Source organism: Enhydra lutris, unplaced genomic scaffold, assembly GCF_002288905.1.
Source record: "Enhydra lutris kenyoni isolate GAN:26980312 unplaced genomic scaffold, ASM228890v2 scaffoldscaffold14, whole genome shotgun sequence".
NCBI classification, from domain to species: Eukaryota; Metazoa; Chordata; class Mammalia; order Carnivora; family Mustelidae; genus Enhydra; species Enhydra lutris.
Window position 1 is genome coordinate 17,343,824 of NW_019154098.1, and position 25,865 is coordinate 17,369,688.

The 25,865-nt window shown below is 36.5% G+C and overlaps 1 protein-coding gene and 1 pseudogene across 2 annotated transcripts in view; both read left to right on the top strand.

The window, feature by feature from the left end:
* Nucleotides 1-25,865, top strand: part of LOC111146629 (ATPase family, AAA domain containing 2) — a 68,554-nt gene that overhangs the window by 20,805 nt on the left and 21,884 nt on the right. For both annotated transcript variants that reach the window (XR_002640547.1, XM_022502263.1), the window contains exons 6-15: nucleotides 310-397; nucleotides 1,257-1,442; nucleotides 2,074-2,191; nucleotides 7,880-7,987; nucleotides 10,111-10,219; nucleotides 10,476-10,591; nucleotides 16,751-16,925; nucleotides 17,798-17,886; nucleotides 23,839-23,998; nucleotides 25,387-25,477. Coding sequence is in view for 1 of the 2 variants with exons in the window: in XM_022502263.1 (XP_022357971.1) it covers nucleotides 310-397; nucleotides 1,257-1,442; nucleotides 2,074-2,191; nucleotides 7,880-7,987; nucleotides 10,111-10,219; nucleotides 10,476-10,591; nucleotides 16,751-16,925; nucleotides 17,798-17,886; nucleotides 23,839-23,998; nucleotides 25,387-25,477 (1,240 nt within the window). In the remaining variant the exon portion in view is untranslated. The remainder of the gene's footprint in view (nucleotides 1-309; nucleotides 398-1,256; nucleotides 1,443-2,073; nucleotides 2,192-7,879; nucleotides 7,988-10,110; nucleotides 10,220-10,475; nucleotides 10,592-16,750; nucleotides 16,926-17,797; nucleotides 17,887-23,838; nucleotides 23,999-25,386; nucleotides 25,478-25,865) is intronic.
* On the top strand, nucleotides 14,162-14,570 carry LOC111146630 (annotated as a pseudogene).

The following is a 25,865-nucleotide window of genomic DNA, read 5'->3' on the forward strand; positions in this document are numbered from 1 at the left end:
TATATATATATATATCTATATATATATATATATAGATATATATATATATATATCTCCTTCCATTTAGGGGATGATTTAATGACCTCCAGTTTAACCTTTTTCCTATGATACCTGTCCATATTTTGGTTAAATTATTCATCATTTTCAACATTTTTAAACTGTCGAGCATTTGTTTGATCAGTCACTAGTTAATTGCTGTAGTTGTAAGAGTTTGTAGATATAAATACCTTCATTTTAAGCAGGATAGGAAGATCCTACTGAATTTTTTAATACACTGAATGTTAATGGCTTTTGTTTAAACATTTTTAGGGGAATCTTAATATGTACACAAGAGGAAAACAAAAAGGTATTCAAAGAACTGATGAGGAAACGACTGACAATCAAGAAGGCAGTGTGGGTTAGTCTTTTGTTCTACTTCTGGTTTTGAATTTCAGCACTTTTTATTTAGTAAGAGATAGCTTTTTTATTCAGAAGTTCTGACATTTCTGGTAGTTTGTGAGAGGTCGAAGGATTGGTCATAATTGAAAAGTGAGGGCAGGGGAGTGTTTTAAAAGATAATAGGTCCTATTTGGGAAAGTACTTGAAATCAACAAATCTAAAGCAAACAAACCTGGTTTTCATATATAATACATCTGCAGACAACACGTCTCTACCTGTTAAAAGGTGATTAAGATTAAGTTTCACTCTTCTGTTTAGAAGTTGCTACTGTAATTTATTAGAACTTCTCTTGAGTGAAAACCGGTTTTCTCAAATGCATTTTAGATATTTGGTGAGAGTATTTCACATTTTCATAAGTAGATTATTTGAGTTACGCTCTATGTAACTCAGTGACAGCCAGAAGGGCTGGATGGAATTTAAAACTTAAGTATGAAAGGCAAAAACTAGATAAGGGGATTCTCTAATTTGTCAACATGTTAAATTAACTTGGAAACCTAAGTATAGTCACTTATATTAATAAAATAAGCAGCAATACCGTAAACTTTAGCTTAGTACTAATGACAGTAGCCTTTAAACTTCTTTCCCTACTTCCTTTTTTCCTTCCTCTGGTTATTTTTAATTCTGCATTTTACTTCATTTTTAAAAATCTTCATTTAATGCTGCAAAAGACTTTTAGATCATTTTTATGAACAATCTAGAAGTAAAAAAAATTTTAAGTCTAAATTTTTAGACCCTTGTCTAAAAATTTCAATTCCACTGCGTTAAAAATCGCTAACATTTTGGTGACTGTCTTGAAAGTAAATGTTTCTTAACTGTAGAATCATCTGAAGAGGGTGAAGACCAAGAAGATGAAGATGATGGTGAAGATGAAGATGAAGATGATGATGAAGATGATGAGGATGAGGATGAGGATGAAGATGAAGAGGATGGGGAAGAAGATAATCAGAAACGATATTATCTTCGACAGAGAAAAGCTACTGTGTACTACCAGGCTCCACTGGAAAGTAAGTGCTTATGTATATTTTTCTAGGAGAAGCTGTAATAGATTACACTTGTCTTTACTGCCTTTTCTCTATCATTCTTATTTTTCATGTTTTCATTGTACAGAATACTCATGGCTGTTGTCTTTCATAAACGATGTTAAATGCACAAGAAGTCATTTCTTCAAGAAAGTTAGATGTTAGCCTTGACCAAAGCAAATAATTGGACTATTTTGAAATTTCATGTCTGTCTGTAATTATTTTAGAGTTATTTATTTATTTAGATTTCACAGCTTTCTTAGTTTATTTTGCCACTTTGTGTAAATAGGACTGTTCTTCATTTATGTTAAAGTTCTGCCTCAGGACTTGTGAGCGTATATATGCAGGGCTGATCACCAGCTGTTATGCATCAGTATAATCATAATGGTTGTTTATGGCCAGTGTATGTTTTGGTTGGTTGGTGTCTTGTGCTATTCATATTTTCAGCAGCAACGCTGCAGATGTAAATGGTTTAAAACGTGAACAGTGAAGCAGTCTATTGTAGATATGTACTAGTATTTTCACAGAAGGCAGCATCTTTGTGAGTATTTAGATGAAGAGCAAAATTATCTTCATACATATTTCTATATCACATACCTATAATTCTTCTTTTTAGAACCTCGTCACCAGAGAAAGCCCAACATATTTTATAGTGGCCCAGCTTCTCCTGCAAGACCAAGATATAGACTATCTTCTACTGGACCAAGAAGTCCTTATTGTAAACGAATGAACAGGTTTGGTTCTGAAGTAGTGATTGATTTATGACAATATAATTATGGCTGTGTTAGGGGTAGGATTCTAGAGTCTTAGGATTGCTTGTATCCAAATAGAATTCTAGAATCATACATATTTGGGAGAGTTGGTTCTATGCCTATAGTGCTCTTACCCTTACTACCACTGACTGGTTTTTGCTTTTGCTTGCATTAATAGGAATTCTTTTTTTTTTTTTTTTTAAGATTTTATTTATTTGACTGAGAGAGAGAGATCACAAGTAGGCAGAGAGGCAGGCAGAGAGAGAGAGAGAGGAGGAAGCAGGCTCCCTGCGGAGCAGAGAACCCGACGTGGGGCTCGATCCCAGAACCCTGGGATCATGACCTGAGCCGAAGGCAGAGAGAGGCTTTAACCCACTGAGCCACCCAGGCGCCCCATTAATAGGAATTCTTAATAACTACCATGGTAAGGTAGTTTACTCCATTGTTCCACACTTTAATAATAGAGGCTACCTTTGCTTCAGTGTTTACTGTATTCCTGGCTTGTGTTAAGCATCTTACATAGACTGTTTTACTTAATCCTCACATTGTTCAAGTGTAGGTGTACTCTTGTCTTCACATGGTATCACAGACCTATTTTCTCACTATGACATTCTAGATTACATAACTTTCTAGACTTTTCATGATACTATCCTTTTATAGATCTGGGGTTTTTTCCAAGTTTTACTTGCACTTCTTAAAAATTTGTTTCTCTCATATAGTAGGAAACATTGATTTTCTTTGACCATTCAAATTATTTGTAGGTTTTTTTCCCCTTCTACATCCTAACATTTGTTGGTTGTCATTTTTAAGTCCAAAAGGGTAATTCTTTTTATTTTTTCATTCTCCCAAGTAATAAAAGGTTTTCTGATTCATTAGAATTTTTGGGTAATAGTAACATTATAGTAGTTCATGAATGAAAGAGCTAGTTAGTAAAGATTAAAGAAGCTCCCCTCCCCAAAAAAGGACATTGATGTGGAAATGGTACTTCTTTTTCCTAATATAAATTTGCTCAGAGGTAAGACTTAAATCCTACAAGACTCAACTATTCAAACAGTTCTTGGAAGTCTGCTCATTGAAACAGAGTATCTGATCACGGAAAGCAACACTTTTGTTGACAAATTTTGTTGACAAATTCTTCTAGGAAAAATATGAAATACGATTTGTGTCCCTGGGTCTTTTAATTTCATTTTCTGAGTGTCAAAAATCACAAGTATATATCTAGATTTCCTGTTTCGTCATCTCTTTACATAAAACCAGAGCCCAGAAGGATGGAGGGTAAACTGTCAGGGTTGCCCATGATCAATTGCACTTAAAAGGAGTCCACACAACAGAATATTGTTAAAGACCTATATTTTGGTGGTGAAATCTAATGACCTACAGAAAAGCAGCATAAGGTGTGGTGTTTCCTGGAATCGCCACCAATCATAAGACTCAGGGCAGCTGTCTTGGTTGCCTGACTCAAAGGACAAACCTCTATTAGATCCAACAGAAGTGAAAGGCTGGCACTTAGAGATTTAGTTTCTTTTCTCACTCTTAACGGATATATGTTTCTGGAAGTAACCCACTTAATTACTGACTGCCTCTATAGTCGCCACCTACAATGTTACTCTAGAGCAGGTGGGAATTTTTTTTTTTGCCTGTTTGGTGCTCAAGTTCTCATATCTGGTTTGCAGAATCTACCCTTTATGGAAAGTGTCTCATAGCTCTTTGGGTAGAGGATTTTTTTTTTTTTCCGCTACAATTATTAACAAATGTTTTGAGTTCTACCACGTGCTAAGCACTATGGATATAAAAATGGCTAAGTCAGGATTCCGGCCCTTGGGTCGCATTGACTAGTGGAAGATTCTGACATTTATTTTTTATTTATATATTTAATTTGTTATTTGAGTGTAGCTAACACATGATGTTACATGAGTTTCAATTATGCAGCATAGTGATTCAGCAGCTGTATGTTATGCAATGGTCACCACAAGTATAGCTACCATCTGTCACTATAACAACGCTATTGAAATACTATTGACAATATTCCCTATGCTGTACCTTTAATTCCTGTAATTTAATCATTTCCATCATTGGAAGCCTGTATCTCCCACTCCTGGTCACCCATTTTGCCCATTCCCCCCTCACAACCCCCTGTCTGGCAACCATCAGTTCTCTGTATAGGTCTGATTTGCTTTATGTTTGTTTATACATTCTGACCCATTTAAATTAAAGTATGAACTAAGAGATTTAAATTGTACCCAAGTCACATTATTTGACTTAAATGATTTTGATTTTGGTTCTGATAGCCTTGTAAAGATTTTTACTTTTTGATAAGTTTTATCGAGATATAATTCACATACCATATAGCTCACCCATTTAAAGTGTACAAGGACTTTCAGTATTTTCACAGTTGTGCAGCTATCACCACAATTTTAGAACATTTTTCTTGTCTCAGAAAGAAACCCTGTCCTCTTTAGTTCTCTCCAATTCCTGCATCCCCCACCCCCTCAGCCCTAAGCAACCAGTAATCTATTTTCTGTCTCTCTAGATTTGCCTATTCTGGGTATTTCATTTATGTGCACTCTTCTGTGAGTGGCTTCTTTCACTTGGTACAACATTTTCAAGGTTCATCCATGTTTAGCATGTACCAGTACTTCATTCTTTTTATTACCAAGTAAGATTCCATTGTATAAATATACCATGTTTTGTTTATCCATTTATCAGTTGATGGACATTTGGGTTGTTTCTACTTTTTTGGCTCCTGTGAATACTACCATGAACATTTGTGAACACCTTTTTGTGTGAACTTGTGTTTTCACTTCTCTTAAGTATGTACCTAGAAGTGGAATTGCTAAATCAAATGCTAACTCTGTTTACTGTTTCAGGAGTTGTCAGATGATTTTCCAGAATGGCTGCTTTATTTTACATTCCCACAAATAATGTATGAGAGTTCCAATTTCTTGACATCTTAACTAACCCTTACTATTACCTGACCTTTTGAATATAGCCCTTTAAGCCTTTTTTTTCTTTTCTTTTTTTTTTTTTTTTTTTTATAACACTAGCCAAGGCTGTGTAAACATCTCTTCCCTTTTAACAACCTTAATGGTGATTTTGCTCAGCCTTTTTTACTTTTTCTTGAAGAGACCAGCTTCTGTTTGTAGTTCATGTCCTACTTCACCTACCTAGGCATGGAAACAAAGCACCCATTCAGAGAATTGTCTGAACGTTGCTCTTAGTATGGCAAATGGTCCAGAAACCTTGCACCCACAGGACAGGATCTTACAGGGGTCTTTGGCATGCTTACAGCCGAGCTTTAGGACTGCTGCCTGTAAGCAGGATTTTCTTTCTTATGATTACAAACCTCTACTCACTTAAGCTTTATTCTTTAGCTTCAATCTGCAGTTTCTGGAACAAGCCTAGTCCTTTGAACGCAAAGGTAACATAAGAGTACAGTTGCTTCACCAGTATTCCAGAGTATTCCATACCTGTTGTCAAGGTGCTAGAACTGGCAGCTCTAGACACTGGTTAGATTCACAGTCTGATCCAGTGCTTATCCGTGTCAGAAGTTCAGCTGTTTTTAAAAAGCAAATTGGGAAAAAAATAAGTGAATGTGGACATGTGTGTTTAGAATCCTTTTAAAAGTGAAATAATGGCCTTTCTACAGTGTAATTACAAAGAACCTGGGCCCATGACTAGGACTGCCCAGGTTGCAAGCCCAGCTTTTCCATTTATTAGTGACCTTCAACAAGTTACTTACCCTCTCTTGTGTCAGTTTTCTGACCCATAGAATGAAAAGGACAATATTATTTATCTCATAGTATTGTGAAAATTAGATGAGTTAATGCATGTAAAGCATTTAAGATACTATCAGGCTTATGTTGAGTGCTGTTTGCTTTTGTTATCTTGGCTGTATTTTGATGCTTAAAAATCCTACTTTGCAACTCAAATGGAAAATTTATGTCAGTCCACAGGTTTTATTGTTTGCTTATAACTCTTTTGGCTCATGAAATCAACAACTGGGAATCACCAGTGTATATATAATGTGGATTTTTGGAATAGAAAGACAGTGGTTTGAATTCTGATGCCATCATTATCTTATTCTTACATTTTGAGCAAATTGTTTAAGCTGTGAGCCAGCCACATTGGCCCCACTCTAAGTGAGCATGCCATATGTACTTGTCCAAAGTTTAAGTTTAAGATTAAATGCAATAATATGTCTACTAACTGGTCTGGTACAAGGAGCACTTAATAATTGTTAGTCCTTTTTATTAATTGTGAAGTTGGTCTTAATTATGTGAATACATACTGAATTCACACACAGTTATGTGAATTATATGTTTACAAGTTAATCTTTTCATAATATTAATGGGAATATTAAACAAGTTTGTCTTTCATATAAAATTGCAGACTTGTGCTTGATAGTTTTAGTTTCAGGCTCATCACAAAAATAGTCGTGGGCATCTTTGGGAGGTGAGTGGAGGATCACTTTCTCATTTATATCTGTTTTTCCATAACACCTATCTAAAGTCCTAAGGGCCATTTGTGTTTCAGAATTCAGGATGGAGGAAAGGGTGGGGAGTCACAAAGGTAATGTGCAACATTAACATTTCTAGGACTGTCTGGGCCAGTAATGCCTAGTCACATGTGTTCTATAGCAGAACATATGAATAATCACAGTAAGTGGGACAAATAGTGACTGTGAATTGCCTTTATGACATGTCAGATTCTGGTACGTGAATAGTGGAAAAACTTGTTTTCCGAGTACAAGATTCTGGACCCTCCATTATGCAGATAATAGATTGTGAACGTTTTATATTTTTGGAAATACCTACTTACTGTGATGGTACTCTAACTCAGGAAAAGCTCTAAACTCTGACCAATAGAATGATTATTAAAGGTTTTCCCAGCTAGATTCTTTGTCTTTCCTATGGGTCCTTTGCAACAATGCAAAGGTAGAAGTGATTTAAAATTTTTTTCAATATTTGTAGCGCTTGGAATCTTATTTAATCCTACCAACTAGCCTAAGAATTTGAATGTAATCAATTGATTATATTCTTATCCCTTTTTTGAAAGTGAGAAAATTAAGGCTTATATGGGTTAGGTAGCTCATCCACATTTTACACTTAAGAGCTGTTAAGTGGCTATTGGGAATTTACAGTCGGTGATAGCTATAGATGAAGAACATTGTATTTCTCACTGTTTCCTAGCATTTTTAACTTGATCCTTTCTGGTTTACATGAAAACTCTCGTGTTCTCCTTTTGAGGTTGACATTTTAAAATTCCCTTCCAAATGCGAAATTATATATAGTATAATATTGAAAATACTTTCTGAAATTAGTCCCAAAGAGTCTAATACCCTCTTTTTCCCACCTTTCTCTTTGAGGATAACTGATTTATATCAAGACTTAAGAAGTCATTCTGCCTGAACCATTCCTATCATAATGAACATTTGATTATCAGCTCTACCCCAGCCTCCTGCCTATCTTTTTTTCCCCTTCCTCTCAGTTATCCAGGACTTGTATTCTTCTCAAAAGATTCAACCAACAAAGCCTACTTAATTGGTTCAGCAAATGTATTAGTTTTAGGATAAATGTTTTTGGATCATTAGGTATTTCTGATGTTTGCATCTTACTCCTCTGTTTTTCCTGCTCCCCTTCGTCATGATTTCAGTTTTCCTCTTTACTTTAGGCGAAGGCATGCAATCCACAGTAGTGACTCTACTTCATCTTCCTCTTCTGAAGATGAACAGCACTTCGAGAGGCGAAGAAAAAGGAGCCGTAATAGAGCTATCAACAGGTAAGTGTCATACTGATGCCTTTTAAAACTACAAGCTATTTTTTCTTAAGTGGTGAGAAGGCTGAATAATTTGGGAATATATACAGCTTGACCAAATTTAAGAATTACATAAGAGGTAAATGTATAAACTAAAATGCCATCTTTTTTTGAAATATCTGTATTTGAAACTAGTAATAGATTAGAACATATGTTTTCTTACACAACCAGGGTATAACTCAAAATGGTGCTTGGTACGCACTGATTTGAGGAAATAAACTTTTTATTTTATTTTATTTTATTTTATTTTATTTTATTCATAACTCTTTATAGTGTAAGTGCATTTGTAAGTTCATAGCAAGGATTATTCCCATTTTACAGATGTGGCTGGGTGAGTGAAAAATGCAGTGCTTGTATCCTAATAAAATAATATTTTTATAGAGTAGAAAACAGTGTTGGATGAAACAATTAGAACATAGTAATTGGGGACGCCTGGGTGGCTCAGTTGGTTGAGCAGCTGCCTTCGGCTCAGGTCATGATCCCAGCGTCCTGGGATCGAGTCCCGCATCGGGCTCCTTGCTTGGCGGGGAGCCTGCTTCTCCCTCTGCCTCTGCCTGCCACTCTGTCTGCCTGTGCTCGCTCTCTCTCCCTCTCTCTCTCTGACAAATAAATAAAATCTTAAAAAAAAAAAAAAAAAAAAAAAAAAAAGAACATAATAATTGAAGGGATATGCAGACCAACCATTCTTTGTATCGTAAGCTCTGTTCTTTTGTAACATTAGATCTGCCCTAATGTGGTAGTCACTGGTTACCTGTGGCTATTTCAGCACTTGAGATGTAGCTGATCTGAATTGAGAAATACTATAAATTTTTGCAAAAAATATACTCTTGGATTTCAAAGACTTAGTACAAGAAAGAATGTAAAATATCCCAATTTTGTAAATATTTATTTTGCACATTGAAATGGTATGTTTTAGATAAATAAAATATATTGTTAAAGTTAATTTTACTTTTTTGTTTAGTGTGTGTAGAACAAAATTTTAAATTACATTTTGACTTGTTTTTCATTTCCGTTGGCAGTAGTGAACTAAATCATCCACAACCTGTATTATTTAGACTACTTGAATTTTTCTTTGGCTTCATTCCTAGAAATGTGCATTGAATCCTGTGGATTTTATAGCATGCAGTTACACTTCTGTTAAGGATTGTTTAAGAAATACCTTTTAAGGGGTGCCTGGGAGGCTCAGTGTGTTAAGCAGCTGCCTTTGGCTCAGGTCATGATCTCAGGGTCCTGGGATGGAGCCCCCCATCGGGCTCTCTGCTAAGCAGGAGCTGGCACTCGAGGTGGGGCTGGAGTGCTTTCACGAATGTTCAGCCACAGCATCTTTCTTTGCTTAGGTGCTCCAACCTAAGTGTCTCAGTCTCTAGCAAGAGCAGTTTGCATTCTCCATCTGTAAAACAAGCAGGTTCTTCTAGGTGTGCTCTGTGTAATCTACCATAACTGTTTCTGAAAGTAGTTAGGAAAGCAGTGATTCATTCTTGCATGAGAGGATTGATGTGGATCCAAATGCTTGGTGGACCGTGAGACTGTTTCGCTGAGAGGTATTGTAGCAGAATTGTTGCAGGACTAGAGGCCCACTGCTTCGGTTTGAGTCCTGGATCTGCCACTTTGTGTGACTTTGAGCATTTTAGTTAACCTTTCTATGCCTCAGTTTTCTTTTAAAATAGGGGAAATAATAATGCCTACTCCATAAGACTGTTGTGAGGACTTAATGAATTATTACATGTAAAGCCGCCTAAAACAGCCTGGAAAATAGTAAATACTTTGTATATGTTAAGCCTAGTCAATATGAAGTATATTGATAGAAACACGAATTTACTTTATGCTGCTGTGGTGTCTTGAACACTGGTATTTCATTTGACTGTATATCTTTAATGATAAAACTTCAGGGACAAATATTTCTAACATTGAAGTTCTCACCCTATATAAAGAAAATGAGGAAGTTGAAATACATAGTTTCACAATGGTTGTGATTGAAATTTAACCTTTTTTAAAAGATTTTGAGGAAAATGTCCATATTTTAACATGGAATTCGGGGGAGAAAAGTGAACTAATGGGGTGGGGTTTTTTTAATCTTTTCTAAATAGGTGCCTCCCGCTGAATTTTCGGAAAGATGAATTAAAAGGAATTTATAAAGATAGAATGAAGATTGGAGCAAGTCTTGCAGATGTTGATCCAATGCAACTGGATTCTTCAGTGAGTTATACTACCTTGAATTGTATGCTTGAACACACATACTGTTTGCCTCAGTTTAGTTTTAAAGTTAAATAAACCAATTTTCTTTAAATCAGAAACTTTACAGACATTTTTTCTTTTTTTCAAATCTTCGGGCTACAGCTAAAATGCTGTTACTCATTTGACTGTGTATGGGTTGAGTACAGTTTAGGGATGGAATGGCATTTTAACTGTAACTCCAAATCTGAGAATGTCCGTGTTTCCCTTCCATTGTCAGGTACGATTTGATAGCATCGGGGGCCTGTCTAATCATATTGCAGCTCTGAAAGAGATGGTGGTGTTTCCATTACTTTATCCAGAAGTCTTTGAAAAATTCAAAATTCAACCTCCAAGGTAATTTTAATTGTACATTTTATTTTAGCCAAATTCTGGGCTATGCTACTATTGTCCAGAAAGATAACACTTGTCTGTTGAATTTTTTTAGGCCTATAGTAATCTATTATGCTTTCCTGGGTACTTTGAATATTTTTACTTTCTTACAGTTTAACTCAAAAAAATGGTTTCAAAATTGATTCTCTATTAAAAGAAAAATAGTTTTCAAGGCTTTTCATACATTTAGTGAAATTCTTCCCATACGTATTCTTTACTTTGTTCTTTCACTTTTATACTTTAGTTTTAGATTTATGCCAAAGTAATACATATACATAATTTTAAAAGTCTTACAAAGGAAAAAATGATAGTACTTCCTTCTCTACTCTTCCTCCTCTCACTTTCCAGAGCCAACTACTTTCATTCCTGTTTATCTTTTTAAATACATATTTAAATAATATGCTTATACTGTAATTTTTGGTCTGTTTTAGAATCTATTGACTTGTAACATGAACAGGCTCTTTTGGTTTCCCTTATCTCCATACATATACATTTTTTCCCGTCCTCATATGCTCCTGGTAGCTTCTTTATGCACATGTAAAATTGTTGAGTCAATTTTAAGTGTGTTCTTTATGATTATGTAAATATTTCTTACAGCTGAACCATATATAGTATATTATGACTACATTTTCTCTCTTTTCCAACTCTGCTCTTTCCCATCAGCTTTAATATTGTTTGCCTGTGGGTGGGGTTTTTTTTTGTTGTTGTTCTTTAGGGTTTTTGTAATTAGTTTTATATGTACTTTTCAGTTTATGCTAGTGATAAAACTCTTCAGTACAGTTAAACATAACAAATAATTTATTGACTCCTCATTTTTCTAGACACATCTTGGAGCTTTGTTCTCTTGATTCCATCCAGACTGGTTATTCTTAGTCTTGAAGCACAGCTAAGCTTTGGGACTTCTCGTCACAATCAGTGGGATTTCCTTTATCTTTCAGGATTCCCTGCTTCCTGGAATCAACTAAGACCTTTTTTTTTAAGATTTTTTTTTTCTTAATTTTTAAGTAATCTTCACCTCTAACATGGAGCTTGAACTCACAGCCCCAAGATGAAGAGTCTCACCCTCCACTGACTGAGCCAGCAAGGTGCCCCTAAGGCCTTTTTTTTTTTTTTTTTAATTTTATTTTTTATAAACACATAATATATTTTTATCCCCAGGGGTACAGGTCTGTGAATCACCAGGTTTACACACTTCACAGCACTCACCATAGCACATACCCTCCCCAATGTCCATAATCCCCCCCCCCCTCACCCGAATCCCCTCCCCCCATCAACCCTCAGTTTGTTTTGTGAGATTAGGGTCACTTATGGTTTGTCTCCCTCCCAATCCCATCTTGTTTCATTTACTCTTCTCCTAAGGCCGTTTTTTACAGCTGTGTTTTGATGGGGTACATTCCAGCAATATCCTGAAAAAAAGAATGGAAGAGAGGTTATTTTTATTTTCTTTTTGAGAATGGTCTTGGAGCCACAGTCTGTTGATGTGTCTTTTTTCCCCTCCTGCTTTCATTGTGCTGTGCCTCTACAGTACGGAAAAGTGTCCTTTGATTTCTAGGCAAGTTTTTTTGTATCACTTCTTCAGTAATTTTTCCACTCCATTTTTTCTTTTCCCTCAATTCATGTCAACTGAATGTTGGACTTTCTAGATTAATCTACTTTTTTTCTTGTTTCCATCTCTTTTGATCTTTTTTCCTTAAGTGTCTAGTGGGGATTTCCTTTTAAGTGTATAGTGATCCTTGGCTCTTTGTTAATATTTAAGGGTGAAGCTTTTTTTTTTTTTAAGATTTATTTATTTGAGACCAAAAGTGCGTATGCCAGCATGTATAGGGACAGAGGGAGAGGATCTCCAGCAGACTGCTGAGCACCCCCATGGAGCTTAATCTTACAATCCTGAGACGATGACCGAGCAGAAATCAAGAGTCTGTCTCTCAACTGACTGAGCCACTCAGGCACCCCCAGAATGGAGCATGTTTTTAAAAGCTCACTTGTAGAGCTTGTTAATTTCTAGGCCTTACCTTAGGATGATGGTTGGGTGGTGATTCTTTTACCAGAAGTCCTCAAAGTCAGTATCTAGGCTTGTTTTTCCCCACCAGAGACAAATCTTGCAGTTTTCTGTTTGAAACTTATGAGTCTGGCTGCCAGCATTTTAGCAGTAGGCCTGGGAAAGGGTTAGTAGTCTACACTGTTCAGCATGGAGTTCTTAACTTACTTTCTGCAGCATCTCATCTTTTCTCGTACGGGCAAGTAAATTAGCCAAGCAATTTGCCTGCACAGAGTAGTAAAAGAAAGTGGGGGGGGGGGGTCTCACCAGTTTTTAATAATAATGTCTTATTCCATCCTCCTCAAACTTCAGCCCAACCCTTCTCTCCTGCCTGGAGATAATATTACCTCTAAATTTCAAGAGGTATTTTGCAAATTAATTTTTTTGTTGTTTTTTGTTTGTTTGTTTTCTTTTAGATTTTTATTTATTTATTTATTTGACAGACAAAGATCACAAGTAGGCAGAGAGGCAGGCAGAGAGAGAGGAGGAAGCAGGCTCCCTGCTGAGCAGAGAGCCTGATGCGGGGCTCGATCCCAGGACCCTGGGATCATGACCTGAGCCAAAGGTAGAGGCTTTAACCCACTGAGCCACTCAGGCGCCCTGTTTGTTTGTTTTTTTAAGAGAGAGGGAGGGCTACGGAAGTTGCAATACAGAGGGAGAGGAAGAGAATCTTAAGCAGTCTCCTTGCCTAGCATGGAGCCCGACACCATCATTCTCACTACCCTGAGATCATGACCTGAGCCAAAATCAAGAGTCAGATAGATGCTTAACTGACTGAGACACCCAGGCACCCCACAAATTAGCTTTCTTTTTTTTTTTTTTTTTTTAAGATTTTTATTTATTTACTTGACAGATCACAAGCAGGCGGAGAGGCAGGCAGAGAGAGAGGAGGAAGCAGGCTCCCCGCTGAGCCGAGAGCCCGATGCGGGGCTCCATCCCAGGACTCTGAGATCATGACCTGAGCCGAAGGCAGCGGCTTAACCCACTGAGCCACCCAGGCGCCTCACAAATTAGCTTTCTTATTGGGAGCTATTTTATTTTAGTTTTCATATCACCACACTTAGTCTTTTTCCTCTTTCTTCTAGTTTTCATACATTATTAACCCATTTTTAAACCCTAGCCCCTGATTCTTTTTTCCTTATGAAACTTTTCTTCCTGAATCATCCTGTATGGAAACATTGATTTAAGTAAACTTTTTTAAATTAGTAAGCTTTTTTCCCCTTTCCCATACACAGTTAAACATTGGTGAATTAAACCTGTTTTTAATTAGAAAGATATTAATATTAAATAACAGCACTTGCTGCTTATAAGAAGTATTGGAAGTACCTAGTTAATTTAGTAAATTGGGTCTGAGGAGGGGAGACCCATTATGACCCAGCCTTTCCCTCAGTTTTCCCTCTCTGCCCCTACTGTGTTTTGCCTCTGAGGTGGCAGAGCTGTCAGGAGGAGCATGAGTGGGCATTTCAAGGACCCAAGACTGTCTAAAGCCAAGGAAAATGGTGGAAAATTTACTGTCCCCATTGCCACAGAGAGCAATTTATGGCTTTGTTCTTTTCTTAAGCTCCAAGTCTGGCTTCATACTACATTTTGTGTGGGCTTTTATTCCTGAATCTTGGCTAACCTCCTTAGGCTAACCCTATTGGCCTTAAAAATATAGGGCAGTTGCATTGCCTGTCTGTCTCCTCATTACTGTAATGACTGGTTATTTACCTTCATTTGGAATAAACGTAACGAGTACCTCTGTCCACTCAAGTCCATTCATACAATCACTGGTAATTATGCTAAAAACAACAGCAGAAGAAATACCAAGAAGAGGCCATTCCAGCATTAAACAGAGCTATTCCTATTAGTGAAGTAAACCAGATGTTCTTCCTTGCAGCCAAAGAACTTTATGCCAAAAACTGAATAGTATGTAGACTAATACCAAGCATTTGTTATAAGTTTTTGATGTAATTTGGCCACATTTTGTTTTTGTTTGTATGTTTGTTTTAAAGATTCTGTTTATTCATTGGAGAGAGAGAGCACAAGCAGGTGGAGTGACGGGCAGAGGGCGAAGCAGGCTTCCTGGGAGCAGAGTCTGATGTGGGGCTCAATCCCAGGATGCTGGGATCATGACCTGAGCCGAAGGCAGATGCCCAACTGACTGAGCCACCCACCCACCCCTTGTTTTTGTTTTTTAGAAATTTTTTTATTTGAGGGAGAGAGAGTGAGAGCGGGAGGGAGGGGCAGAGGGAGGGAGAGTCTTAAGCAGACTCCACCCTGAGCATGGAGCCTGACACAGGGCTCAGTCTTACAACCCTGAGACCAAAACATGAGCCAAAACACTCAACCAAATGCGCCACCAAGACAGCCCTGTATTTTGACTCATTTACAATACCCAATATTGAAGTGTAAAAAAAAAATTGAACTGGGGTGCCTGGGTGGCTCGGTGGATTAGGCCTCTGCTCAGGTCATGGTCTCAGGATCCTGGGATCAAGCCCCGAGTTGGGCTCTCTGCTCGGCGGGGAACCTGCTTCCCCTTGTCTCTGCCTGCCTCTCTGCCTACTTCTGATCTCTCTCTCTGTCAAATAAATAAATAAAATCTTTAAAAAAAAAAAAGTTGAACTTCTCTTAAAGTTCCATTAATATTATAAATGTTCTCAAATTTTAGTTATTAATGGACAGAATAAAATACTGCAATACTATAAAAAAAAAGTAATTAGCAGATTTAAAAAGAAACATCTCTTCTAATTTTTTCTCATTTCCCTGTCCTTGTAACATATATTTCCCCTTATAATATCAAATATGTAATTGTGTTAACCTACTGTTTTCATATGGTGTGTTGTTTTTTTTTTTTTAAAGATTTTATTTATTTATTTGACAGAGATCACAAGTAGGCAGAGAGGCAGGCAGAGAGAGAGGGGGAAGCAGGCTCCCCACTGAGCAGAGAGCCCGTACGGTACTTGATCCCAGGACCCTGGGATCATGACCTAAGCCGAAGGCAGAGGCTTTAACCCACTGAGCCACCCAGGCGCCCCCATATGGTGTGTTTTTTAAGTTTTATTTTTCTCTATCTGTGATTATATCCATTTCTTATTTTTTTTTTATATATCACTCTTTTAATAGATTTCATCTATTACGTGTGAATTTTCCCTCACAATTCTTATTTTGTCATTTTTGCTTTTCTGGAATCTTAATGTTATTTTTCAGGAGCAGTTATATGATGATCTGAAATTGATTATTTTATGTTACTTTAGTAGCACTTAATCCCTGACATGTTCTATTTCTATATCCTTTTTACATTTCTAATAAGAATTATGAGTACAATCCATTTTGGGGGGAATTCTATCCAAAGAGCAATGAATAACTTTGGAAATATGTGAAAAATTATAGATTACCCCATTACAGTGATATCACCAAGAATGATTCCAAATTATTTACATTGTCCTAGTCCCTGGCACTGAAACACCTATTTTTTTTTTTTTAAGAATTTATTTATTTGACAGTGAGAGAGGAGAGAGCACACAAGCAGGGGGAGCAGCAGAGGGACAGGAGGAAGCAGGCTCCCTGCTCAGCAGGGAGCCCAAAGTGGGACTGGATCCCAGGACCCTGAGATCATGACCTGAGCCGAAGGCAGAGGCTTAACCCACTGAGCCACCCAGGTGTCCCCACCTATTATTTCTTTAAGCTCTCTTCTTTTATCTTTCTTTTCTATTCATTCCCATCATGTTTTCATACAAAACTTTTGGTACTATGTTACTGGCACTGAAACCAAGGGTTGTAGGTGAAATCTGCTATTCTTTCCCCTGATAATGTTACAAAAGTAAACTATCAAGCCTGTCTAAGCCTGACTTCTGTGCAAGGTAAATAATATGATGAGCATGGTGAGTGAATAAAAGAAAACATGATTCAAATAAAGGGTGTTATTAATTTCAATTTTGTAGTATTGATATTTTCAGGTTTTAAATTGTGCTCTATGGATTGAAACAATATTTCATTTGTCTTACTTTTTTATTCACTAACTGCATTTGTGAAATTGATTTCTAATTTTCTTTAAATAGTCTACTTTCTAATGTAATACTAAAATAATGCTTATTCTATTATAGAGGTTGTTTGTTTTATGGTCCACCTGGAACTGGAAAAACTCTGGTTGCTAGAGCACTTGCCAATGAGTGCAGTCAAGGGGATAAGAGAGTAGCATTCTTCATGAGGAAAGGTGCTGATTGTCTGAGTAAATGGGTAGGAGAGTCTGAAAGACAGCTACGATTATTATTTGATCAGGTATGATATTAAAATTTATTTACCTATGTAGACCTATAATCAATGTAAATGTAAGTATGGGAGGATTAGATAAGTCTTGTATTTCATCATATTTCATAGAAATAAACTCAGAAGAATTAGACCAAATATATACTCTATGGATTATTTTCTTTTGTATGTCAAGATAATACTGACCTATGATGAACAGTTCTATAGGAAAAAGACAAAGAAATGATTGAATCTTAAGTTCTTTGGAGTCTTAAGTCTCATATCTAGAGAGAGACTGAAACTCTCATACTTAGCATAGTGAGATGTCTCAGTATGTGAGCTGAAGATTAGTTCTGCCCTAGAGACTTTCAATTTCATATCCCAGATTGTATCGATAGCACATTGTGAGATAATACATTCTGATCTATTGAGGCATATTGCTGCAAATGCTCTTAAATCTCTTTATATAGCTCACTGAGTTTCTTCGACTTTATTGAAGCAGACTTTTAAAAAAGACAACAATGGCATCTTGCTTAATGTTTTACCATCCTGACCTGGAAGAAGGCTATGTCATTGTCTTCTGGTCTTTGTCTTGTTTTAACTTGGTCTTGAATAGATAATTTTATGTGTCCCAATAACTATAGCTATATGAAACCTGAGGTATGTGGTCAGGGGAGTATGTATTTTGAATATCTCCAATTGAGAATGCAAGTAAAATTAAATTATATATATTATATTTTAGTTTGGATCCTTAAAATCTGGTTCTGGGATTTACATTTAGATTTATGAATTATAAATAAATTCTATAAGCAAGTTGGAATGAAAGTGTATTAAAATGGCTCATATTAAGTCTATATATTTGAAGTTATTCATGATAACATGCAACCACTGGACCTGTTTTTTAGGCTTATCAGATGCGCCCATCCATTATTTTTTTTGATGAAATCGATGGTCTGGCTCCAGTACGATCAAGCAGGCAAGATCAAATTCACAGGTAAACTTTGCTTGATGGCACCTCTGCCTTTCTTCCTGTTTTCTGAGCTATATTGATGTTGCATGAGGAATAGAATGTTAAACAGTGAAAGATACTTTACAAAGCAATAGTTTCCTTATTTTGGTAGAACCTTAATATATAGTACAAAAAGATAAAATAGACCATTTCTGCATGGCAAGGTTTTCACAAGCACAGTATAAAAATATTCATTTAGTTCATGATGCAGGTTTAATTCATGATACAAACTTAAAAGCCCATGGACCAGTGAGGTGTAAAGCAAATGGAAATAAGTGAGACAGACCAATAGTGAGAGTTGGGCCACGGCTGAGAATGTAGCCGAGCATCTAATCATAAGTCATTTTTAGCTCCAACCTGTTAACTGAAGTGCAGAAGCTGACTCAGACTTGAAAAATTAATTTGTTCTCTTTCTTAAATGTTAGTTCAAATTTTTGTGTTAAGTATCTTTTAAATGTTGCCAGCTAATTAAGGTTTTTTAAGACACTGCCTTAGCCAAACAAAATATGTCTTTGCGCATGACTACTAGTTGGAGATTCACAGATTGGGTCAACTTTTTCATTTTTAGGATGGGAAAATTGCACCTCCCCTGTGATAAGCTGACTGCCCAAGTGGGGCACTTGTCCTTAGCGCCCCAGCCTCATCTTGAATCTAAACTACTTTTAATCCTAGTTCATCTTCAGTTTTTCAGAACATCTTTTTAGCTGGTCTCATGTATTATCTGTAATTGCTTAATTAATTTGGGATGCCCTAAAGCAAATGTTTGCATGCCTTCATATATACCAGTATTGCATTGTCTTTTTATTGTAAATAATATAAAAAGGAGCAAGACATAGCGATGTGAATGATAGATAGGTTTTTATTTTTCTAATACCTAACAATATTTACTGTAGCCTGATAGCCTTCTTTGACTTGACGCTACACGGTTTCATTTGTTGCAGTCAGTAAATTAAAATGTTAAATACTATGATAAAAATTGTTGTGTCTGTAATACCCTACCAGTAATCATACAGACTTTTTATACATGGCACATGTCGTCATCAGCCATACTGGATTCATTGTGTTGAATTAATTGAGTGCTTACCGTGTTCTGCAACAGTTCTGTAAGGAATTGGAGAAATTTTAGCAACAAAAATTATAGCGCAGTTTGGGAAGCACATGTCATCTCACATGCCATCTCACAGCACATGTGATGTGAGATACATCACATGTATCTCAAGTACATACATATGTTTTTTAATTGAAGGATAGTTGACAATGTTGTTAGTTTAAGGTGTAAAACATAGTGATTCCGCAATTCTATACATTAAGCTATGCTCATACCAGGATAAGTGTAGTTACCATCTGTCACCATACAACACTATTACAGTATTGACTATATTCCCCATGCTGTACTTTTCACCTTCGTGACGCATTTTATAACTGTAAGTTTGTGCCATTTGATCTTCTTCACCCATTTTGCTCATCATCCAGCTCCCTTCCCTCTGGCAATTACCAGTTTGTTCTGTGTTTATGGTTTCGTTTCTGTGGTTTTTTGTTTGTTTGTTTTGTTTTTAGATTCTACATATAACTGAAATCATGTGGTATTTGTCTTTACCTGACATTTCTCTTAGTATAACATCCCCTTGGTCAATCTATGTTGTTGCAAATGGCAAGATCCCATTATTTGTGGCCGAGTAATATTCCCTTGTAGACCTGTATAACACATCTTTACCTATCCGTCACCTATTGATGGACAGCTAGGTTGCTTCCATATCTTGGCTGTTGTAAACAATGCTTTATTAAACAGAGGTACATGTACATTTTTGAACTAGTGGGGGTTTTTTGGGGGGGCAGTAAATAACCAATAGTGGAATTATTGGATTAAATGGGGGGATTGGTATTTTTATTTTTTAACTTTTTGAGGAACCTCTGTACTATTTTCCATAGTGGCTGTACCAATTTACATTCCCAAAGGGTTTTATTTTCTCCACATCATTGCCAACAGTTAATATTTCTTGTCTTTTGATATTAGCCATTCTGACAGGTATAAAATGATATCTCATTGTGGTTTTGATTTGCATTTCCCTGATTAATAGTGATGTTGACTATCTTTTCCTGTGTGGCTATCTGTATGGCTTCTTTGGGAAAATGTCCTTTCAAAGAATGTGCTCTTCCCATTTTTTTAATCAGATTATTTGGGGTTTTTTTGTGTTGTGTTGTAGAAGTTCTTTATATATTTTTGGTATTAACAACATTTCGGATATATCATTTGGAAATATCTTCTATTCAGTAGGTTGCCTTTTTCTTTTGTTGATAGCTTCCTTTGCTTTGCAAAGGCATTTTATTTCGGTGTATTCCCAGAAGTTTAAATTGGCTTTGGTTTCTTTTGCCTAAGAAGACACATCTAGAAAAATGTTGCAAAGGCTGACATCCAAGATATTTACTTCCTATGTTTTCTTTAAGGAGTTTTATGCTTTCTGGTCTCATATTTAGGTCTTTATTCCATTTTGAGTTTATTTTTGTGAATGGTGTAAGAAAGTGGTCCGATTTCAAAGATTGCCAAAGCAGTCCTGAGAAAGAGCAAAGATTTTGCTCTTGTATAGAGCACAGTCCCAGATTTCAAAATATGCTACAAAGCTGTGGTAATCAGAACAGTATGGCACTGGCACAAAAATAGATGAAAGGAACAGGATAGAGAGCCCAGAAGTAAATCCGTGCTATAGGGTCAATTAATCTGTGACAAATGAGGCAGGAATATGCAGTGGGGACATTGTGTGTAAGACTATAGGATAGACAGTCTCTTCCATAAATGGTATTGGGAAAACCAGGTGGCTACGTTTTATGAGGCTGAGTGCTACCTACTGCACTAATGAGGCACCTGGTGGCTACATTTTATATGTGTGTGTGTGTGTGTGTGTGTGTGTGTGTGTGTGTGTATACATATAATTTATTTATGGGAAATATATATATATATGTATGGGAAATTTAGTGTGCAAGTTTGGGGGGGGGTTGTTTGTTTTTTTAAGATTTTATTTATTTATTTGAGAAAGAGGGTGAGAGAGGGGAGAGTCAGATGGAGAAGCAGACTCCCCACTGAGCAGGGAGCCCAATGTGGGACATGATCCCAGTACTCATGACCTGAGCCAAAAGCAGTCACATAACCAACTGAACTACCCAGGCACCTGGTTTTGTTTTTTTTTAACTGAAGACTTAAACAATCTGAGCATAAACATTTTTGTTAAATAAGCATTTTTAAAAGTTACATGATTAGGGGCGCCTGGGTGGCTTGGCGTGTTGGGCCTCTGTCTTGGGCTCAGATCATGTTCTCGGTCCTGGGATCAAGCCCCACATCGGGCTCTCTGCTCTGAGGGGAACCTGCTTCCCCCTCTCTGTCTGCCTCTCTGCCTACTTGTGATCTCTTTCTCTCTGTGTCCAATAAATAAAATCTTTACAATAAATAAATAAGTAAATAAGCGTTACATGATTAAATTGTATTTTTTGTTAGTAATAATACCAGTCAGATAATGCAAATAAGCAAGCTTGTGAATGCCTTAGAATATATGATTTTTAGCCTAAGAAAAGGAGGATTAAATATAAAATAAGTTAAATTAAAACCTTAAAATCTTTACTTTGAATTGGGAGTATCAGTATGAACTCACAATGAATTTTTTTAAGAAAAAATAATTTCTAGCTCTGGACACTTTAAAAGGCCTAGAAGCTTTTACAATCCAGTAACAATTCGTACCCCTAGTACCCAAAATGTGGTTTCTAAATACTACAGCTCTTAGGAGGGATGGTAGATAATGGAAATAAGTCTGGAAATAAGACAAGCCTGGAATATCATGTAATACCTGGAAGCAAGGAGGCAATCAAAAACTGCCGGGGTCACATCAGAATGACATAGTCAAAAAATTTTGAAGGAGTTTCCATGAACCAAGATGGGATAATTTGAGCATCAAAAAGAATGACTAAAACAGAGTGAATAGCATCAAATACATAAAAACTGTCCGTTTTTAATGATTTTTTAAAAATAAAAACCTTATTGGTCACTCCAGAGGATGCTTAAAATAGTGACTCACTACTCTGAAAATTGATAAAGAAGATGAATCAAGCATTTCTTTTTCCTATCCTGTAACTATGATTCAGACCATGATTCAGAGTAATTTAATAATTAATGGAGTAACATTATTCTTTATAGGAAAATCACAGTTTGTAAATGCAAGGAAAATTATTGAAATAGAAAATTGCCCTTTCGCAAATAGTGGATCTAGGCCTGTGGTTTTTAGCTGGTAGTGGATTTTGCCTCTTCCCCCTACATGGGTCAAATGTCTGGAGACATTTTTAATTGTCACAAATTAGAGGAGGTGGGTAAGGACCACAGGCGCTGCTAAACATCCTGCAGTGCAGAGGACAGCTCTGTACAACAAAGAGTTACCTAACCCAAATGTTAATATGTGCCCAGATTAAGAAACCCTAATCTAAGCAATCAGCGGCTATAAAAACAGGTAATAAGGTTGATAGTGAAGTTTATGGTGAATGTTGTAAACTGGTAACACCTCACTTAAACCCAGTTCGCTGATCTTAAAGGGAAAACTGGCATTATGTGCCTCCTGCATATATCATAGCAAGTACACAGTATGTTCCTATGATATATGCTATCCCAAGTAGTTCAGCCTGCATCTGTTAAGCTTCTAGATCTAATTGCCAGTTCATAGAAAATATGAAAGATAGAGGACAGGTAAAATGACCCTATTAGGAGGCAAGCAGACCAATCCAGAATATGGGAAGGAAATTTTAAAAGGCAAATGACCCAATTTCTTCAACAAATACATGGCATAAAGGAATAAAAAGGAAGATCCAATGGAAACTCTTGATTTGAGGGACATTTGACCAAGTGTAGTATATGGGTCTTGGCTTAAAAAAATCGAATGTGAAAAGATATTCTGAAACGATCAGGAAAATTAAATATTAGGTGATGTTAAGGGATTATTGTCATTTCCATTGGTATCCTAGTAACTGTGGAGTTCTGTAGTCCTTATTTCAGAAATAAATACATTATTTAATATGAAATATGTACGGATTAAATGATGTGTGTGAAGTTTTGGGGTTTTCTTCCTCAAAGAACTATTGGATTACATCAGAAAAAAAAAGACACTGATAATTGTTGAAAGTGGGTGATGAAGGGGTGCCTAGCTGGCTGAGTTGGAAGAGCACATGACTCTTGATTTCGGAGTCATAAGTTCGAGCCCCATGTTGGGTGTAGAGATTTAAAAAAACTTAAAAAAAAAAAAAAAGGATGGGCTCCTGGGTGACTCAGTGGGTTAAAACCTCAGCCTTTGGCTCAGGTCATGGTCCCAGGGTCTTGGGATCGAGCCCCACATCAGGCTCTCTGCTCAGCGGGGAACCTACTTACCCACTCTATCTCTGCCTGCCTCTCTGCCTACTTGTGATCTCTGTCTGTCAAATAAGTAAAATCTTAAAAAAAGGGAGGGGGGGAGAAAGTGGATGATGAAGATGTGGAGGTTGTTTTATTGTCTATCCATAATTAAAATGTAATTGAAGTTCTATTTTTATGATTTGTGTATATTTCATTTTATTTGGGCGTTCTTTGATAATGTATACACAATGGAGCATTTTTTTACATAAAGTTTGTCCAGTATTTTTTTTTTTATATTGTATCCTTTTTGGGCGACTTTCATGTTCCTATGTGAAGTTATGCTTCACAAAATGTCTTCCAGAACCATTGTGGCATTCTAAAGGCCATTTATGTTTTTCATTGATTGTAATCTCTGTATGCCATTTAGTGTGTTATTTTACAGTTTTTAATCTATTGGAAGTAATGGCATGCTCTGAGAAAATGTGTTCACATGTTTTATCTATTAAATCTTAGCAAAAGAAGAAATAACATATTCAGCATCATATGTTTAATCTCTTCTCTCTTATTTTTACATTTAGTTCCATTGTTTCCACCCTGCTAGCACTTATGGATGGATTGGACAGCAGAGGGGAAATTGTGGTCATTGGTGCAACCAACAGACTGGATTCCATCGATCCTGCTTTGCGAAGGCCTGGTCGCTTTGACAGAGAATTCCTTTTCAGCCTACCTGACAAAGATGTAGGAATTTAACATTATTCAGATTTTGACAGAATGTGTTGTCCATATCATGGACAAATCTTGGCACAGTAAAAATTTGAAAATTGAGTTTTGTATGTTCTGAAGCAAAAGTCCTATGTGATTAACATCCAAATATATATGTGTGTGTTTTTTAGGAAGGCATTATTTTATTTAAAGAAAAGAACTTGGATTTTTTTTTAATTCTTTTTTTTTTTTAAATAAAGTAATGCCTTCCCAAAAAAATTTTCTCAGTTTGCGGGGCACCTGGGTGGCTCAGTCAGCGAAGCATCTAACTCTTGATTTCGGCTCAGGTCATGATCTCAGGGTTGCGAGATCGAGCCCTGCAGTGCATTTCATGCTCAGGGCAGAGTCAGCTTGAGATTCTCCCGTCCCCTTTCCCTCTGCCCCTTCCCCTACTCATGGGCTCTCGCTCTTTCTCAAATCAATGAACCAGTCTTTTAAAAAAAGTTTCTCAATTTGATTGTGGCCTTTGATTGTTACCATACAACTTTATTTTGCTTTAGAACATGTGGCCTAATGAACAGTCAGTCCTCAGCCAGTTTATTAGCATTGGCTTTTTCATGGGTACTACCATATGATCCTATGCAGTTATTTTAAAGCTGCTTAATATTTCGGGTGCCTGGGTGGCTCAGTTGGTTAAGCGACTGCCTTTGGCTCAGGTCATGATCCTGGAGTCCCGGGATTGAGTTCCACATCGGGTTCCCTGCTAGACAGGGACTCTGCTTCTCCCACTGACCTCTCTCTTCTCATGCTCGATCTCTCTCTCTCTCTCTCTCTCTCTCAAATAAATAAATAAATAAAATCTTTAAAAAAAAAAAAAAAAAAAAAAGCTGCTTAGTCTTTTGAGAACCAAGCAGGAAAATATGAGTAGAGCTGCCAGTGCTTTAAAGAACAATTCTCGGGGCACCTGGGTAGCTCGGCTGGTTAAGCATCCAACTCAGTTTCAGCTCAGGTCATGAGATCAGGCTCTGCCCTCAGCGGGGAGTCTGCTTCTCTCCCTCTGCCCCTCTCCCCACAGGTGGGTGCTCTCTCTCTCTCTCTCTCTCTGGAATAAATAAGTAAATCTTTAAAAAAACACAATTTTTAATGCGTACCAGAATGAAGACTAGTCCCATCATTATTTAATTTGTCTCATACACATTTATGGTGACTAGAACTTGAGCACTATAAATGGAAATATTATTTAACATAAACTCCTTAAATGCTTACAAATAACATCATCTTCTTTTCATTTTTAGTGTTTCATATTTTTTATTATAATAGGTATTGATTTCTTTACGATTTTAGATAAAATTATTTTAAACTGAAGTTATTCAGATCTGAATAGCACCTTATTATTTAAAAAGTTAAATTGTTCTTCTTCGTAGGCTCGAAAAGAAATTCTTAAGATTCACACGAGGGATTGGAATCCTAAACCACTGGACATATTTCTAGAAGAACTAGCAGAAAACTGTGTTGGTAAACATTGCTTTACGCATTAAAAGATAAAATGCATGCGTTTCAGAGATGAAACAAGTTGTAGCCTTGCATCGTTATGTTTAAAGAAATACAGGTTATGTTTGTTTCTAATCTCTATTTGTGGCATGTTTTCTTCTTAAAAAATCCTGGATATTAATTAGAGATATTTGATGAATTGGCTGTTGCGGAATTTGAAAGCCAAGTTAGACAATAATAATAATAATAACAGCCATCTTTTGCTCGTCACATTTCTCTAGTCATTCTGTTTGGCATTCTACATATATTATTTCAAGAAATTCTCACATCGGTCCAGCGAAGTAGGTAGCATTATCCCTATGTAGATGTAGAAATGGCTGAGAGAGCATAAATGTTCCTCCAAAGATCATAC